This window comes from Hyla sarda, chromosome 6 (assembly GCF_029499605.1).
Source record: "Hyla sarda isolate aHylSar1 chromosome 6, aHylSar1.hap1, whole genome shotgun sequence".
NCBI classification, from domain to species: Eukaryota; Metazoa; Chordata; class Amphibia; order Anura; family Hylidae; genus Hyla; species Hyla sarda.
This window is the reverse complement of record NC_079194.1, coordinates 253988408-254007847: the sequence shown is the minus strand read 5'-3', so window position 1 is coordinate 254007847 and position 19440 is coordinate 253988408. Positions and strand designations below refer to the sequence as shown.

General features: G+C 44.3%; 1 protein-coding gene across 2 annotated transcripts in view; it reads left to right on the top strand.

Annotated features, from left to right (window-relative positions):
• Positions 1 to 5834, top strand: part of LOC130276934 (solute carrier family 22 member 6-A-like) — an 81989-nt gene extending 76155 nt beyond the window's left edge. For both annotated transcript variants that reach the window (XM_056526964.1, XM_056526965.1), the window contains exons 10-11: positions 1732 to 1935; positions 4971 to 5834. In XM_056526964.1, coding sequence (XP_056382939.1) covers positions 1732 to 1935; positions 4971 to 5046 — 280 coding nt within the window. In that variant the 3' untranslated portion in view covers positions 5047 to 5834. The remainder of the gene's footprint in view (positions 1 to 1731; positions 1936 to 4970) is intronic.
• Positions 5835 to 19440: the final 13606 nt, after the last annotated feature.

Here is a 19440-nt window from a genome sequence, read left to right as displayed (position 1 = left end):
CACCAGGTCCTCACCGCTCCCGCTGCTGTTCCAGGGGCTCCCGATGCTGTCCCACTGCTCCGGTGTCTTCTTCGCGATCCTCCGGTGTCTTGCGCATCATCTGCAGGATCCGGGCCTCGCTCTCTGGTGACGTTATTACGCTGCTGCGCCGGCGCGGCATGTGTAGTGACGTAATAACGACGCCGGAAAGCAAGGCCCGGACCCTGGAGAAGATGCGCAAGACACCGGAGGATCGCGAAGAAGACACCGGAGCATCGGGAATAGGTAATTGAACCTGCTGGGGCACATTACACTGCTATCCGACAGCAGCTTAAGCATTTTGCGCTGTCGGATAGCAGTTAATGCGATGGCCCCGACATATAAAAGCATCGTATGTCAATGCTGACATCGACATGCGATGGCCTCTGAGAGGCCATCGTATGTCGATATTATCATATGTCGGGCCATCGTAGGTCGGGGGGTTTCTGAATAACCTATAGGAACCAATATATATATATATATATATATATATATATATATACCAAAAAACAAAGAGAGCGGCACTCCAAGGTACGTGTAACCCAGTGAGGGTGTATTTATTCACACATCTGTAAGAAAACGCAATGTTTCGGCTCCTCAATAGAGCCTTTTGAGGAGCCGAAACGTCCCGTTTTCTTACAGATGTGTGAATAAATACACCCTCACTGGGTTACACCTACCTTGGAGTGCCGCTCTCTTTGTTTTTTTGGTGGATTTCTTTGGGGCCTGAGTCGGACCCTGGAGCTGAGCACCCGGAGGGATATGGAATCCTTGGCAACAGCCACGCATGGTGCTTCTTCATCTGGATTGTTAAATAAATATATATATATATATATATATATATATATATATGCATCCTTTCCACTAAGGGTGGTAATAATGCACAGGGTCCTCATGTCAGTTACACTAAGCATGAATATCAATCTGTACGCGAATACCATGTATTATGATAGGGGTCAGGTTGTTCTCAGGAAAATTGTCCCACAGATGTGAGGGAGAGGAACGGGTCAACAACAGACTAGAAAATACATAAGAAAAGAGAAGAGCTAAAGCATAGATCAATAAAAAAAGAAGATTCTCGCATGGCCAGGAAGACAGCTCACTTTGTAGGTTTACAATTGAATTCATGGGGTCCTGGTCAGGATCCCTTTTTTCCTGGAACCATCTACTATTTAACAAGCAACTTCAGAAGTACATGACTGGCCTGATCCAACTCCTCTATACAGGCATTCATATACAGTACATCTTCTATAAAAAATAATGCTTACAAAGAAAGACGTTTCAATGAGTATAATAATAGTCACAATGATGTAATGATTTGTAAGGAGCATAAAGACACTTCCTCTATCTTTCATTTAGTTCTAATATTAAATAACAAACCTTTCCAATGGTCTACAGTCATAGAAACAGATTTTACAGCACGGTTCTCAGTTTGACCAAAATGTCCAGTCCTTTCTCCATATAAGGGTTCAAAATGGCACCAAAACCCTCTTCAAATGTCAACTGGTTTACATTAGATTTGGATCTGGAATGACATAAATGAAGTCCTGTTATTGTTGGCCAGATTAGACCCAGATGCAGTTACTTAGAAGTCATTCAGATTGTATTTTAAGATGAACATTATCAATTCAAGATTCTCCTGAATAAATTTAACTCACCAGAAGAATGTTATAATACTTTGTGTGTGACTCTATTGTCCTCTTTAATTTGCAGACAGAGTGGTCTTGGTTTGGGTAGCACCATGGCACGCTTGGGTGGCATTGTGGCTCCTCTGGTGAAGTTGTTAGGTGAATTCTATCCTTTCTTACCTTTGCTGATCTATGGAGGTGCACCAATATTATCGGGGCTACTTATCTACTTTTTGCCTGAGACTGTGAATAAACCGCTTCCTGATACCATAGAAGAGGTCGAAACTGGGTAAGTCCAATGATGCAATTGTAGAAATATTAGCATTTCAGATAAGGTAACACATCATCTTTAAATAAAATATTCTCAGAATGTGGGGTGGAAAAGCACAAAAGTGGCCAGCTAAACATCCAGAATTGTTGAAAAAGATGCAACCTAATATGTGTGGAGCCATTTTCTGTAGCTTGAATACAGCAAGTTTGGATTTAAAGTGAATCTGACAGGTGGTTCAGCCACACTAAACCTAACACACAGTGTTATAGTGCATGCGAACCTAAGTAAAATAATGCATTACTCACTCTGATCCATGGCCCCATTGAGGACCTAGAGCCTCCATGGGCCTCCTTGCACAATGAAGGTGTGAGATGGCTCTCCAAGCTTTTTTGCTTCCGTCCCCTCTGCTGCCATATGCCCGTCTGTCTCTGCATTCATATTGTCTTCAGAAAGGGTCACATCTTAATAACGTGAGAGCCTAGGCCCACGTGACTGCTCTGAAGGAGATTTTTAGTCTGTAGGTAATGTAACTGAAGCAACCAGTGTCAGGCAGCGGCTGCCAAGTCAAATAAAATCATGGGGTGCATCAATAGGGGCATAGATGCCCACGACAAGGAAATAATTCTACCGCTGTACAAATCACTAGTCAGACCACACATAGAATACTGTGTACAGTACTGGGCACCAGTGTACAAGAAAGATATAGTGGAGCTGGAGAAGGTTCAAAGACGGGCAACCAGAGTAATACGGGGAATGGGAGGACTACAGTACCCAGAAAGATTATCAGAATGTATTAGTTTAGAAAAAAGCGGCTTAGGGGGACCTAATAACTATGTATAAATATATCAGGGGACAGTACAGAGATCTCTTTCATGATCTGTTTATATCTAGCACTGCATCTATAACAAGGGGGCATCCTCTAAGACTAGATAAAAGAGGGTTTATCCACCAGCACAGATGGGGGTTCTTTACTGTAAGAGCAGCAAGACTATGGAATTCTCTGCCAGAGGAAGTGATCATGGTGAACACAATAAAAGAGTTCAAAAGAGCATGGATGCCTTTCTGAAGAGCAATAACATGGCAGGTTATGGACACTAGATCTATAGGGACAGAATGTTGATCAGGGGATTTATTGTGATTGCCAGACTGGAGTTGAAAAGGAATTTTTCCTCTATCCTGGGTCAATTGGCATCAGCCTCATAAGGGTTTCTTTGCCTTCCTCTGGATCAACACAGTAGGGACATAAAAGGGATATAGGTGGAACTTGATCGACTCTTGCCTTGTTTCAACCTTATAAACTATGTATATATATATATATATATATATATATATACAGTAGATAAGCACACAGAAATACACACACGCAGTGTAGAGATTGAAAGAAAGATAGATAGAGAAACACATAAAGGGGGGTATTTATAATTTTTATCTGTTGTCAGTTTCTTTTTACCCGTTTTTTTTTTATTTTGGTTTTTAAGGATGTGCGCCAAATTTATCATTTGGCCTACGTTCTTTAGTAATTTTTACGCATACCATATTCTTTTTTTGATATGTTTGTTTTCCATGTCAGAATATTGTTGGTGGTGATTTACGCCAAACATGTATCAAAAACAGGTAAATTAGTGCCAAAATACAATTGACACAATTGATTAATTACTGACCACTGCAAAAATCAAACACAGGACCGTCAAAATCAATGCAAGTTTACAAAAATCAGAAAGCAGAAATGCTCCAAAGAAACGCAAAAAAATATATAAATCCGTTGGTAAATACCCCCCAAAGTGTATGTATAGATACACACACAGACAAGCACACTTACTTCCAAAGCAACAAAGCTATAGGGCATTTAGATTAAGCAGAATCCTCACAGCCGACACTGTGCTCTCTCCCTCCCCTCATCCTCTGTTCCAACAACAGAGAAAAGGAAGCATCCTGACAGGAGGGGGAGGGATCTACGGACAAAGCAGGGGAAAAAAGAGAACAGGCCCTATGTTTAATTTGACCAGGGCTCCTGACAGGGGTGTGGCCTTGGCAGCGGGACGCGAGGTTTCAGTGGGGAGCCCATAGAGATAGACCACGAATGGGTCACAGTTGCGTGGTCTGCTTCTTTGGACACCACACCACAGAGCTGAGTGCCTCTTTAATAAAGGGTATGTATCACCCAGATTTTTTTTACTGACTAGAAACAGATATTAAAAAAATTTAAATTCTAATCTGCTTTTATTTTCTGATTGTTTACTGATTCTAATTTTTTTAATTTATTTATTTCTAGGACATTAATAAGAGGGCAGGCATATTTCTTGAGCTATTTATAGCAGCATTTAGAGATATACTTTACAGCAAGCCCAATGGACAATGCAACAATAGACTGAAGGGGTCCCAAGTCACTTCTATGGGAGAGTTTTCTAGGCACGTTCTGTGGCCTATGTAAAGATCATTGTGCGGAGAAAGGGAAGGCTGAAACCTGACCATAATTTGGGGGGGGTTGCCAGGTGTGGGCGCCATAAATAGAAAAAAGTATTAAAACAACACTTTAACTTGCCTCGGTACAAGTCATAAAAATAATGGCCAAGATGCCCTTTTATTTAAAGGGGTACTCCGGCGCTAAGACATCTTATCCCTTATCCAAAGGATAGGGGATAAGATGCCTGATCGCGGGGGTCCCCCCGTGATCTTGCACGCAGCACCCCGTTAGAATCAGTCCCCGGAGCGTGTTCTAATTACTGGCGATCACGGGGACGGAGCAGTGTGACGTCACGGTTCCGCCTCCTGTGTGACGTAACGCTCCGCCCCTCAATGCAAGTGAATGGGAGGGGGCTGAGTACCCCTTTAAGTACTCTGGAAGCTAGTTAAGATAGAATTAACCATGAATATAAAAAGACAGCTATTGTGTTGGCTCTAACACGCATTAAAATTAATATTGGTGTATTTGTAAGACATACATTGCTGACTATTGTGGCTATATCATTTTGAGGTCAATACTAAATATATTATAGAATAGAAAAGTTATATGACCAATAAATGACAATTTCTTATTTCATTTTGTTCCAAAGCAAGAAAAAGACACCAGTGAAAGAAATTGTGCCTCTACAGACGGTAACCACAAGTCCTGTACGTGTGGCCCTGTAATATGGGACGTGCCAATGCAGCTGGAATGGTCACTCTGATACCGCCAAAACATTATGCATTCACTGGCATACATATGGGTGCTTCTGAGACATGCTCATTGAAGGACACAGAGGAGAACTGAAGAGAATGCTATCTGAGAAGGGGCAGGGTCTGCTTCAGAAGCCCAAAATGTATCAAGGCTTCAACATTGGTGGCTCAGTGCATCGGCTAAATGATGCATCCAAGTCAATAAAAACTTCTGTAAGACTGACCTATACTTGTGTCATCTTAAGAATGATACCAACCTCTGATGATATATAAAGTCAGGAGGGTACAGCCCTTGTGCCAACATTCTAATTGTGATTTCCTCTAATTCAAAAATCATAAAAAAATGTAATAAAATCTCAAGAATCTGCTCCACAGATCAGATGGGGAGTGACAGTAGTGACAAACATGGAGCCAGACCACAGCCAAATTGGGCCATGGGTAGAATAATAGTTTAAAGGGGTACTTTACTGGAAAACATTATTATTATTATTTTATTTTTATTTTTTTATCAACTGGTGCCAGAAAGTTAAACAGATTTGTAAATTACTTTTAGTAGAAAAAAATCTTAATGCTTCCAGTACTTATCAGCTGCTGTTATGATCCACAGGAAGGGATTTTCTTTTAGAATTTCCTTTCTGTCTGACCACAGTGCTCTCTGCTGACATCTCTGTCCATTTTAGGATCTGTCCAGAGTAGGAGCAAATCCCCATAGAAAACCTATCCTGCTCTGGACAGTTCCTAAAATAGACAGAGGTGTCAGTAGAGAGCACTGTGGTCAGACAAGGAAACTCAAAAAGAAAAGAACTCCCCGTGGCACGTATAGCAGCTTATAAGTACTGGAAGATTACAATTTTTAAATAGAAGTAATTTACAAATCTGTTTAGCTTTCTGGCATCAGTTGATTTAAAAAAAAAAATGTTTTCCAGTGGAGTACCCCTTTAAATCCTCCTTTCTCTAATCTCCAGACACTTTGCTGTCTTAATATTAAGTAGAAAATGCTACAAAAAGATAACTGATACTTAACACAAGAAACAAGATGAATGATTTCTACCAACCATGTTGCATTTATGTACTATATAATGACAGGGCCGCAATGAGCAATATCTGGGCCTAAGGGCAAATGGCCAGGTCCTCTAAACTCCCCATATCCATTTGGTGTCACCTTATAAATAATATATTATACTTCTTCTAAGCACAGAGCCATTAAATGTGAAATGAAAAGTAATAATTTGATTTTTTTCAGGCCCTTGCATAAGTCTAGTGGGTTCTCTTCTATGTAGAGGTGTCCCTTGAAGCTGCCTTATAGGGGCTGTGGTCTCTGGCACCAGGGCCAAGGTTTCTATGCACCTTCTATAGCTGTGCCTAACCAGGTGTGCATATTATTGCCTATTTAATAGTTAATGTTTTTTACTGGAATACCCCTTTAAGTGAAACTTTTTGGTTCCTACAACAACTAGTAGGTTTATTATTTATCTTGGCCTGACCACAGTAGTACCTGTAATGCCTTGATGGCTAACATGCACAGACGTGGCAGGTAGTGCAAGGCCCGCATACATCATTTTCCTATGTCACAGGCAAGTTTTTGGCCCCTGGCAGCAGTCTTATTTGTACAGTCCTAATGGCTGACTTACGCATACCAGACTGTTGGTGTAAAGCCTGCATCATTTTTATAATAATATCATTCTAGTACAATGTTGCATGGTTGATAATTCAGAAATTCATAGGCAACAGAAAAGAACAGAATAGTTTTACTATCTTATCATTCTAAAACATCTAGTTAAACATCTACTGCTAAAACACATCATTATTTACATCCTACCTGCAGGGTGTATGTTGGCATAGTGGCAGAACGGTGTGCGGATTCATACTGCGATGTACCTGTGCCAGGTGCATTGAGTTCAATAGACTGAACATGGTCTGCTAGTGAATATGCATGGTCCATTTCCAAGCATTTACGGATTTTTTGTGGGGCATGTCTACCTGTGTCTTGAAGTTCCACAAAAAACTGTTTATTCTTGGTAATGGATCACACATAGGCATTACCTCAGGATACTGTTCTGCTGGTATGCTGATATCCTAAACATAGGCTACTTTTCAGATATGAATGTAGCCTTACGTGGGCTTAAGGGCCTTCTATACAGTTTGGTCCATAAACATTCTATGCAAATTTGTTCCCAATCATTCGCTCATGTAAACATCCCAACGATCACCCAAAAAATGAGCAAGTGCGCAATTATTTGTGATCACATATTACAAGTCATCATTTGTCCACAGCACATCTCCACTTGTAAATCGGGAATATAATATATCAATTGTGTATTCATACCCCTTCCAATAATTGCCTAGCAGAACTGAAAGTGATCAAGCAGAAGCTGACTTTCTAAAGAGACATGTAACAGGCGAATTTATCTACCTGTGTAAAAGAACCCATAGGCTGGCCATACATTTCAGCTGTCAGTTTAACACTCGTTCAGCCTGATCCCCACATAAATATACATACTGTATTATTCTGAATGGTAGAAAGTATTTGCTGTATTTGCTACTAGTGTGGCACCTTGCTGGGGGCGGCACCAAGGAAGTTTTTTTTTTTTTCTTACTCCCTTCCCCAATATACTATGCAGTAAAAATGGTGGGGTCGGTTGGGTGTCAATCTGTTCTGTCTCCCCCCGGTGCCAAGTGCCGGGTTGCCTGTCTCAGGGTGGTCTCCCATTGGGTTGGGGGTGTCAGGTAGTAGGATATTCGTCAGGTGGTGGTGTATCATCCAGTAGAAAGGGGACAGTAAGGAGTGTCCAGCCCCCAAGAAATTAAGCAGCAGTGCTATGCACTGCCATAAACCCCCTTCTTGTTGGACCGACGCAAATCACTTACCCTGGCAAGCATGGAGTTACGTGGCAATGCACAGAATCACCACTTAAAAGGGTGATTTAGTGATTATGTTCTCTGTCCAGCACTTTTGGGTTTGGGGATGTGATGGCACACACCTGCTGATTAAATTATAAACCTGGTTCCACCTTAACCGCTGATTGGCTGAGTGGTTATGTGATGTTACATCTCTGAACCAAGAAGTTCCAGGCAGCGGGAGCGATGATTTTATATAGTGGCAACAGTGTAGGAACAAGAATGGTAAGAGTGGGTCCTTTTTTTTAAAGAAATTAATTGCCGGACAACCACTTTAGGCGGCGATCCTGTGCATCCTCACTTAACCCTATGGTCGGAGTACTCTGTGCCATACATATAGATCACTGATTACTGTCTACCCCTAAGGAGTTAAGTGGTGATGCTATGCACCACAACTTAAGCCCATTTTTGCTGGGCCAGTGCAGAATGCACAACACAGCGAGTAGGAGGGAACAGTAGGATATGAACTATATCAATCGCAGATTACTGTCTGTCCCCAAGGAGATAAGTGGTGATGCTGTGCATTGCCACTTAACCCTTCCCTCATTGGGGCGAGCACCAGCATATAAAGTGCCTAGGGGAGCTCAAGCTCTAAAAATAGGTTGCTGGTTGAGCGATCCAGTGGATTCAGCCAATATTAAACTAATGTGCATGAACAGCTTAAATGGTCACTGTCATGAATAAAAACTTTTGATATATGTCATAGAGTTAAGTCTGCGTGTTCAGACCCTGACCGATCAGGAAATTGAGTCGGAAGAAGTGTGCACTTTTTAATATTGACAATGGCTGTTTTGCACTCACAGTCTTATGTGAAAAGAGGTTGTCGATATTTTTTTTGGAAAGCACACATACATATATTTCAGGTATGTATTGGTTTTACATAGAAAAATAAGCAACAATACAATATTGTTAGAAAAATTGTAGCTGCATTTCTTTACTGTCATTTACCTTGACCTGAAAAGAATGATCGCTGTACAGTTTGTGTAACAGTTTTAATGTAACAAACTAAGTAAATAAATGTATTATTCATAAAGTGTGACCGTGGCTTTTTTCTAGGCTTCTTTTCAGAACATCTTCTGTCCACAGGAATTATGAAATGACAAAACTGTAGTTTTCACTCCAGTGATTTTACATTTGCTCAGTAAGATAGTTCGGTATAGAAGGATTGCATCAGTGTTAAGGAAGCTTCACATGTCAAGGGCAGAAATACATGAAAAATACAGCAGCACACCCTGAGCGCTAAGACGTTCATAACACTAATGTAAGAGATTGCTGCGATAGATAGATAAGAGATAGATAGATAGATAGATAGATAGATAGATAGATAGATAGATTGGGGCATATGTTCACTTGCCTCAGTTTCTCCCAGGATGTTTTTTCAACAAATCAGACACATGGAAACTGTCTATATTTTTCTGCCCTCTTATAAACAGGATTGTGACAGATCAGTTTTTTGTACTGTCCAAGTCTGAAGCACCAATATGCTACAGGCTTGGTAATAGTAACACAGTTGATAAGGTTGAAAAAGACAAGAGTGTATCAAGTTTAACCTACACCAGCTGTGTCTGTTGTGCATTGTGTGTTATGTATGCCAAGCACCACTAGATGGCTCTGTAACTGGGAGGTTCAGAAAAGTATAGGAATGTCAGTTATTTGCTGTCATATTGGTAATACTTGTTGGTATTTGTCTCCATCTAGTTTTGACTAGTAAAAGACATAGACTAATGTTGTTCCATCATATTTTTTATCAATTATAATTAGGTTCAAGACATAACAGACCCTTATGAGGCTGATGCCAATTGTCCCATACCAGGGTAAAAGAATCCTCCCCATTTCCAAATATGGCATACTAACAGTGGCGTAGCAAGGGGGGGGCAGGGGGTGCGGTCCGGGTGACACCAGCCTGATGGGATGACACCCTGATGCCGCCAAGTCACTAGCGCCCCCCTGGTCCTCGGATCGCTGTGGGCATGTCCACTACCAAATCCCTCCCCCAAATAGGGTAACACCCTCCAGCGGGAAATAATCCCGCGATGGTATCACCCAGCAACGCAAGGAAGTTTACTGCCTCTGGGAACACAGTAGCAGTGCACTAGAATGGTGGACATTCATGCTCGCAGCGTGCGAGCGCAGGGATGCGATCCCCGGCAGGCTGGCACAATGATGTGAAGTCAATGCGCCTGCTGAAGATCCCGTCCCTGCGGCTCAAATGCGGCGAGCCAGGAGCAAGGGAGAGACCTGCTCCTGGGAACGTGGATTAGGTGAGTACAATTGCTGTTGTTTTTTTACTATGTTTTGGGCACTTTAGGGGCATTATACAATGGGCATTATATGTGAGGGGCACATTACAGAGGGCATTATATCTGAGGGGCAGAGGAAAATGGGCATTATATCTGAGGGTCACATTACAGGGAACATTATATGTGAGGGGCACATTACAGGGGGCATTATATCAGGGGCACATTACAGGGGGCATTATATCTGAGGGGCACAGGACAGGGGACATTATATCTGAGGGGCAGAGAAAAATGGGCATTATATCTGAGGGGCAGAGGAAAATGGGCATTATATCTGAGGGACACATTACAGGGGGCGTTATATGTGAGGGGCAAATAACAGGGGGCGTTATATGTGAGGGGCAAATTACAGGGGACATTATATCTGAGGGGCACAGGACAGGGGACATTATATCTGAGGGGCACATTACAGGGGGCATTATATGTGAGGGGCACATTACAGGGGGCATTATAAGTGAAGGGGAGCATGATGGGGCATTTTATGAGAGGGGCACATGACAGGGGGCATTATAAATGAGGGGCACATCACAGGGGGCATTATATGAGAGGGGCACATATGATGGGGCATTATATGTGAGGGGCACAGGACAAAGGGCATTTAATGTAGGGGGCACAGAGCAGGAGGCATTATAAGTGAAGGGAAACATGATGGGGCATTATAAGAGTGGGGCACATGCCAGAGGGCATTATAAGTGAGGGGCACATCACATGGGGCATTATATGAGAGGGGCACATATGATGGGGCATTATATGTGAGGGACACAGGACAGGGGGCAATATATGTGGCACATGACAGGGGGAATTATCTGAGGGGCACTGGGTTACGTGGGGGGGCGAGGACATTAATATTATATGTGGGGGCACAGGACAAAGGGAATTATTATGTGGGGGGAACAGGACGAGGCATTATTATGTGGGGGGAAAAGGATGGGCCATAATTATTATGTGTGGGCACAGGAGAGGGGGCATTATTATTATGTCGGGGGGCACAGGACGGGGGCATTAATATGATGAGGGCAGAGGACAGGGTACAGTGTGTGGTAGTATTATATTCTGAAAGTATAGTGTGTGGTAGTATTATATTCAAAGAGTGCAGTGTGTGCTAGTAATATATTCAGAGGGTACAGTGTATGGCAGTATTATATTCAGAGGGTACAGTGTGTGACAGTATTATATTAAGAGGGTACAGTTTGTAGAAGTATTATATTCAAAGAGTGCAGTGTGTAGCAGGGTTATAATGATTATTCATATTAAGGATCAGAATGAGCTAACAGGTAAAAAAAAAAGTAGCTATTTATTGAAAAACATTTTATTTTTATAATCAATGTAAAAGAGTAAAAAAAATGAATAAATGCCTCTTTATCACTAAAGCCTTGTTTTATCACACCAAAAAAAAAAAAAAAAACTATAGAATCTGAGAACGCCTGGGTTGTGTGCCTGCAATCTAAGCTAGTCTGCCTGCTGAAGACGATCCACACTGGCCTCAACGCTTTCTTCTCATTTCTGACCACCCATAAAGCTCAGGCAGCTGCCACTAATGTAAATATAAGTGTACCTACTGCTGTATGTCCACAGTATTGCAGTGTAATTTTCCTCTTTCCCCTCTTTTTGGCTATTTAACAACAGCAGCAACAGCAGCTCAATGCTTAGTGTAACCTATTCTTTGCTGTGATCCTGCTGCAGTTTCTTCCCTTTCTGCTCACATAGCACCTTGCAAACCAAGTGCATAAGTAACCCCCAAATGTCATCAAATATGGTACTGTAAAAGTAAAGCAGGAAGTCCCTGTGAGTGTACTACTGGGAAAAAAAGCCAGCTCTGGCCCTGCCCCCTGAAATTTACACCATGCGGAGAGTGAGAATTAACTGTGCACCATTGAGGGGGCTGTCAGGAGCTCAATAATAACATGAGAACAATAAAATTACCTTGTCAGCACTCTAAAGAGTTTATCTAACAAAACAGTACAAGTTTATAAATATCTTTTCTAACAGCAGGTATGCTTTAATGGCCACATATTTATGGGTATAGTTGAGATTTAATGTGTATTAAGTGTACTAAAGAAATACATTAAATTGAATACAGAATAGCATAGTTGGTACCATTTAATCAGTCAGTAAAGAATTTTGATGATCTATAGATTATATATGTATTCACATAACACTAAAGTCCAGCAGATGGCACACTGAAGGGTAATTTTACATTAATTCATCATAATCATAGTTAATCTGGTAGCTAAATAATTTGGCTACTCACTAAACTGGCAACAGATCAAGACACTACTTTATTGAGCGAAAAAACCTAAAGGAGTGTGACATTGACTAATGTTTAATAAGCTTTATGGGACGAATTAGGTAAAGGGGGTAATATTTTTTCTGACAGCTAGTTTACCCACACTTAACCTAGTATACTGAGTGGAGAGCTGTAAAAAAAGGGGTTACTCACTGAAATACATAGTTACATAGTTAGTACGGTCGCAAAAAGACATACGTCCATCAAGTTCTACCAGGGAATTGAAAGGTTAGGGGTGTGGTGGGATATTGGGGGAAGGGATGGGATTTTATATTTCTGCATAAGCATTAACGCTATTTTGTTCAGGAATGTATCTAACCCTGTTTTAAATTTATTAATCGTTCCTGCTGGGACTAGTTCCTGAGGTAGACTGTTCCATAAATTCACAGTTCTTATGGTAAAGAAGGCGTGTCGCCCCTTGAGACTAAACGCTTTCTTCTCCAAACAGAGGGAGTGCCCCCTTGTCCTTTGAGGGGGCTTAACCTGGAACAGTTTTTCTCCATATGTTTTGAATGGGCCATTAATATATTTATATACGTTTATCATATCCACCCTTAAACGTCTCTTCTCAAGACTAAACAATTGTAACTCCTTTAATCGCTCCTCATAGCTAAGATGTTCCATGCCCCATATTAGTTTAGTCGCGCGTCTCTGCACCCTTTCCAGCTCCACAGTGTCTCTTTTATGGACTGGTGCCCAAAACTGAGCAGCATATTCCAGGTGAGGCCGTACCAATGCTTTATAAAGGGGGTGTATTATGTCACTGTCCCTTGAGTCCATGCCTCTTTTGATACATGACAATATCCTGCCGGCTTTGGAAGCAGCAGCCTGACATTTCATGCTATTCTGTAGTCTGTAATCTAAAAGTACACCCAGATCCTTCTCTACCAGTGACTCTGCCAGTTTAATCCCCCCTAAGACATACGACGCATGCAGGTTATTAGTACCCAGATGCATAACTTTACATTTATCCACATTGAACCTCATTTGCCAAGTGGATGCCCAGACGCTTAGTCTATCCAAGTCATCTTGTAGCCTATACACATCCTCTATAGACTGTACCGTGCTACAAAGCTTGGTGTCATCTGCAAAGATAGAAACAGAGCTGTTAATATCATCCTCTATATCATTGATAAATAAATTAAACAACAGTGGGCCTAGTACTGAACCTTGGGGTACACCACTAATAACCGGGGACCAATCCGAGTACGAATCATTGACCACCACTCTCTGGGTACGATCCATGAGCCAGTGTTCAATCCAGTTACAAACTAAAGTTTCCAAACCCAAAGACCTTAACTTACCTGTCAGACGTCTATGAGGGTCAGTATCAAATGCTTTAGCAAAATCCAGAAACACTATATCCACAGCCATTCCTCTGTCAAGGCTTCTACTCACCTCTTCATAAAAGCAAATTAGATTGGTTTGACAACTTCTATCCTTAGTAAACCCATGCTGGCTATCACTTATAATACTATTATCCCCTATGTATTCCTGTATGTAATCCCTTATAAGTCCTTCAGGGGCGGACACAGACAACAGAGGGCCCCTGTGCAAAGAATGTGCCTGCCCCCCCCCCCCCCCCCCCCCAAAAAAAAGTAATATGCCATAAAATTGCACTGCAACTCACATTAATCTGCATTAGGTAGGCAGCAGTTCCCCCACATTAGGTAGCATAGTTTCCTCACATTATGTAGCATATATTCCCCACATTAGGTAGCATTGCATAATTTCCCCACATTAGGTAGCGTAGCATATATTCCCCACATTAGGTAGCATAGCATATATTCCCCACATTAGGTAGCATAGCATATATTCCCCACATTAGGTAGCATAGCATATATTCCCCACATTAGGTAGCATAGCATATATTCCCCAAATTAGGTAGCATAGATTCCCCACATAAGGTAGTGTAGGATAACCCCAACAAACAAACACACACACACACTCTCACTCACCCACACACTCTTACCTTGCCTGCACTACTTACATCTGCCTGAGAGGACCTCCTGGCAGAGGTGCGCGCTATAAGTGACGTTATCGAACGCTCTGCGCTGGACGTCAGCGTCCAGGTGCTTGCGATGACGTCACTCACCGCACGCACCTCAGCCAGGAAGTCCCCATGGGCAGATGTAAGTAGCAGTTTAGTGACTGGGCAAGACTGGTTTCCCTGTCATATGTGCACTGGCAGGGCTGCAATCAGAAATTTCGGGGCCCCTTACACAACTCAAGGCCTGAGACTCCCACCGATCACCTTGGATGAAGTGGTTCTCCAGCTGTTGGAAAGCTAAAACTCCCATCATGTCTGAAGAGCCTCTGGCAATGGGAGTTGTAGTTTTGTAACAGCTGAAGAGACACAGATTGGACACAGTTTTACCCATCATCACTGCAGAACTTACAAGTGACTACAGCTCTGATGGGACAGTCATAAGAACACACAATGATGTCAGTGACCTGAGTGACATCTTCTGACATCGGACATCATTGGCTCCTCACTTTGTCAGCAGATCCTCATCCTCTGCATGAAGACAATAATCATTATAACCTTGCCAGAAAGTGTAACCTAAATAAAATACTGCCCCACACTGTACCCTGAATATAATCCTGCCACACACTGTACCCTGAATATAATCCTGCCACACACTGTACCCTGAATATAATACTGCCACACACTGTACCCTGAATATAATACTGCCACACACTGTACCCTGAATATAATACTGCCACACACTGTACCATGAATAGAATACTGCCATACACTGTACCCACTAAATATAATACTGCTATTCACTGTACCTACTAAATATAATACTGCCCCACACTGTACCCTAAATATAATACTGCCAGACACTGTAACCTGAATATAATACTGCTGTACACTGTACCCACTAAATATAATACTGCTATACACTGTATCCACTAAATATAATCCTGCCACACACTGTAACCTGAATATAATACTGCCACACACTGTACCCTGAATATAATACTGCTATACACTGTACCCTGAATATAATAATGCTATACACTGTACCCTGAATATAATACTGCTATACACTGTGCCCACTAAATATAATCCTGCCACACACCGTACCCTGAATATAATACTGCTATACACTGTACCCTGAATATAATACTGCTATACACTATGCCCACTAAATATAATCCTGCCACACACCGTACTCTGAATATAATACTGCTATACACTGTACCCTGAATATAATACTGCTATACACTGTACTCACTAAATATAATCCTGCCACACACTGTACCCTGAATACTGCTATACACTGTACCCACTAAATATAATCCTGCCACACACTATACCCACTAAATATAATACCTCTCATCCTCTGTGTCCTCATCATTCCTCATCACCCCCATAACCCCTGCCAAACCTCTCCTCAACACTACTATAACCACCCCCGCACCTCTCCTCATCGCTACTATAACCCCCTGCACCTCTCCTCATCACTACTATAACCCCCCACACCTCTCCTCATCACTACTATAACCCCCCCGCACCTCTCCTCATCACTACTATAACCCCCCCAGGCACCTCTCATCACTACTATAACCCCCCCCACACCTCTCCTCATCACTACTATAACCCCCCCGCACCTCTCCTCATCACTACTATAACCCCCCACACCTCTCCTCATCACTACTATAACCCCCCACACCTCTCCTCATCACTACTATAACCCCCCCACACCTCTCCTCATCACTACTATAATCCCCCTGCACCTCTCCTCATCACTACTATAACCCCCCCTGCATCTCTCACCACCCCCATAACACCCCCCTGCACCTCTCTTCACCCCCATAACACCCTCCTGCACCTCTTATCACCCCCATAACCCCCCCTGCACCTCTCATCACCCCATAACACCCCACCTCTCATCACCCCCATAACACCCCCTGCACCTCTCATCACTCCCATAACCCCCCTGCATCTCTCATCACCCCCATAACCCCCCTGCATCTCTCATCACCCCCATAACCCCCCCTGCATCTCTCATCACCCCCATAACCCCCCTCTCATCACCCCCATAACCCCCCTGCATCTCTCATCACCCCCATAACCCCCCCTGCATCTCTCATCACCCCCATAACCCCCCTGCATCTCTCATCACCCCCATAACCCCCCCTCTCATCACCCCTATAACACCCCCCTGCACCTCTCATTACCCCCCTCTCATCACCCCTATAACACACCAAGCACCTGTTCCCCTGCACCTCTCATCACCATTGTAGTCTGCAAACAACATAGCCCCCATCCAAACCCCCCTCCCCCCCCCCCCCGTTCACTCACCCTGACGGGGTTCGGTGCAGCTGCTGCTCCTGTCAGAGTGTCACTGCACGGGGAGGATCCGTCGGGAGGCTGCTGGACTGGAGATCGCGCCGGGACAGGTCAGGTGACTGGAGTAGACGTGCGTGCCTGCGCGGGGCACGTCGACTCCCATCAGCCCCTGGCCTGTCCGGCCCTGCCATACTTCTTAAGGGGCCTGCGCCCTAGAAAGAGCGGGCCTCATAGTCCTGCGGGCCCCCCAGACTATGAGGCCCGGTCATAGTTCTGACAGGTACCCAGCCAGGAGTCAGTGAGTGACAATCGCAGTCACTCACTGACTAGCCGGAAAAAAAAAGTACAGGGACGTCCGGGCCTCCCTGAAGCTCCGGGCCCCATACAAGTGTATGGGTTTACCCCCTGATGGTGGCCCTGTGCACTGGGTCCGATGGTAGGACCGGCCCAGCGTGTGAGGGCGGGCCCCCTCACACGCTGGGCCCCTGTGCAGCTGAACCGGCTGCACCAGCGATATGTCCGCCCCTGCTTCAAACTATTTACCCACAATGCACGTTAAATTTATCGGTCTATAATTTCCTGGGGAAGACCTAGAGCCCTTCTTGAAGATTGGTACCACATTCGCCTTGCGCCAGTCCCTTGGAACAATACCAGACACCAGAGAATCTCTAAATATCGTGAACAAGGGTACAGATAGGTGCTGCGTTAGACTTTTAAATAGTATTATTCATAATGCGCCACGGCGCATTTGAGGCAGGGGGCCGACTGACCGAGTGCCCCTGTCTCCTCCATTTCCCCCTTCAGTATTATGCTAATTAAAGCTGCTTGTGAGTGTTCTGCTCTCTGTGTGCTCACTCGCTGCCTTCATATGTATAATAATAAAGGGGATAGGGATGACAGGGGATAATGTAGGAGACAGGGGAACTCAGCTTCCCCCTCCAATGTGTGCTGGGGTTTATTAGGAATGAGACTATATAAAAGAAGAAAGAAGCACCTAGTGAACATATTTTAGTGAATAACCCCTCTTAATTTACAGCTCTTCACCCGCACTATAACCCAGTATACTGGATTTAGTGCGAGTAAATTTGTTGTCAGATTCTCTTTAACCAAGGTGTTTCTTCTACTAAAATGAGGTAATGTGCCTATTGGATGAAAGCATCATAAAGACATGGTCTCGTTCCGGAAAAAGGGATATGCAAAGCAGCTATCTGATGTAACTTTCCCTTCAAGTCTGTGTTTCTCCAGAAGGAGACTATAGCCATATGTAGATAGCAGTTTCAGGGTCATTGCCCCTCATCAGTATAGAGCAGGGTGCTGGCTGGCTGCACAAAAGCTTATCATTTTGGACAGGGGCAGACTGACACGTCTGACACTCGGGCAGTGCCCGAGGGCAAGGGTGTCAGAGGGGGCCCGCCGCTGCCTCCAGCGCACCCCCATTCCCTGGCCCAGTCCATATGCTCCATCACCATGGCTCCGGGTCGTTCCCCCAGCTCCAAGTGAAGCGAGATGGGGCAGGGACTCTGCCGCTTTAAGAGCAGCAGACATCCATGCAGGCACACCCCTGATGTCATGGACATGTCCCTGCCCCGGCTGCTCCACTGCAGAATGGGATCTCGCCGCTGCCGAGAGCTGCTGCTGCTGCAGCAGGTTAAAGGTGCGAGGTATGACAGATGAATAGGGGGCACTGTGAAGATTGTTGGTGGGTGAAGATTGTGGAGAATGACAGAAGGTAGGCACACAAGAGTGTGAAGGATGACTGGAGTGGGGGGGGGGCGATTGGGATGCTGAGGAGTGTGAAGTATGATGGGGGTCACTGAGGAGTGTAAAGGATATGGGGGGATGGGTCACTGAGGAGTGTGAAGGATGATGGGAGGTTGGGGCACTGAGGAGTGTGAAGGATGACTGGGGATAGGTTGGGGCGCTGAGGAGTGTGGAGGATGATGGGGGGGGTGTTGGGGATCTGAGAAGTGTGAAAGATGACTGAAGGAGGTAGGGGCGCTGAGAAGTGTGAAGGATGACGGGGGGGGGGGCACAGAGGAGTGTGAAGGATGATGGGGAGGTGGTCTGGGCACCGAGGAGTGTGAAGGATGACAGGGAGGGGGGTTGGGGCACTGAGGAGTGTGAAGGATGACAGGGAGGGGGGTTGGGGCACTGAGGAGTGTGAAGGATGACAGGGAGGGGGGGTTGGAGCACCGAGGAGTGTGAAGGATGACAGGGAGCGGGGGGGGTTGGGGCACTGAGGAGTGTGAAGGATGATTGGGGATGGGTTGGGGTGCTGAGGAGTGTGAAGGATGATAGAGGGTTGGGGCACTGAGGAGTGTGAACAATGATGGGGGGGTTGAGGCCTGAGGAGTGTGAAGGATGATGGGGGGTTGTTGGGGCACTGAGGAGTGTGAAGGAAGACAGAGGGTCTGGGAGCGCTGAGGAGTGTAAAGGATGATGGGAGGTGGCTTGGGGCACTGAGGAGTGTGAAGGATGATGGGGGAGGTGGCTAAGGAGTGTGGAGGTTGGCAGAGGAGCTCAAACAGAGGGGGTGAGTGGGGGCAGAAAAATGGAGGAGAAGGATTCTAGGAGGGACAGAG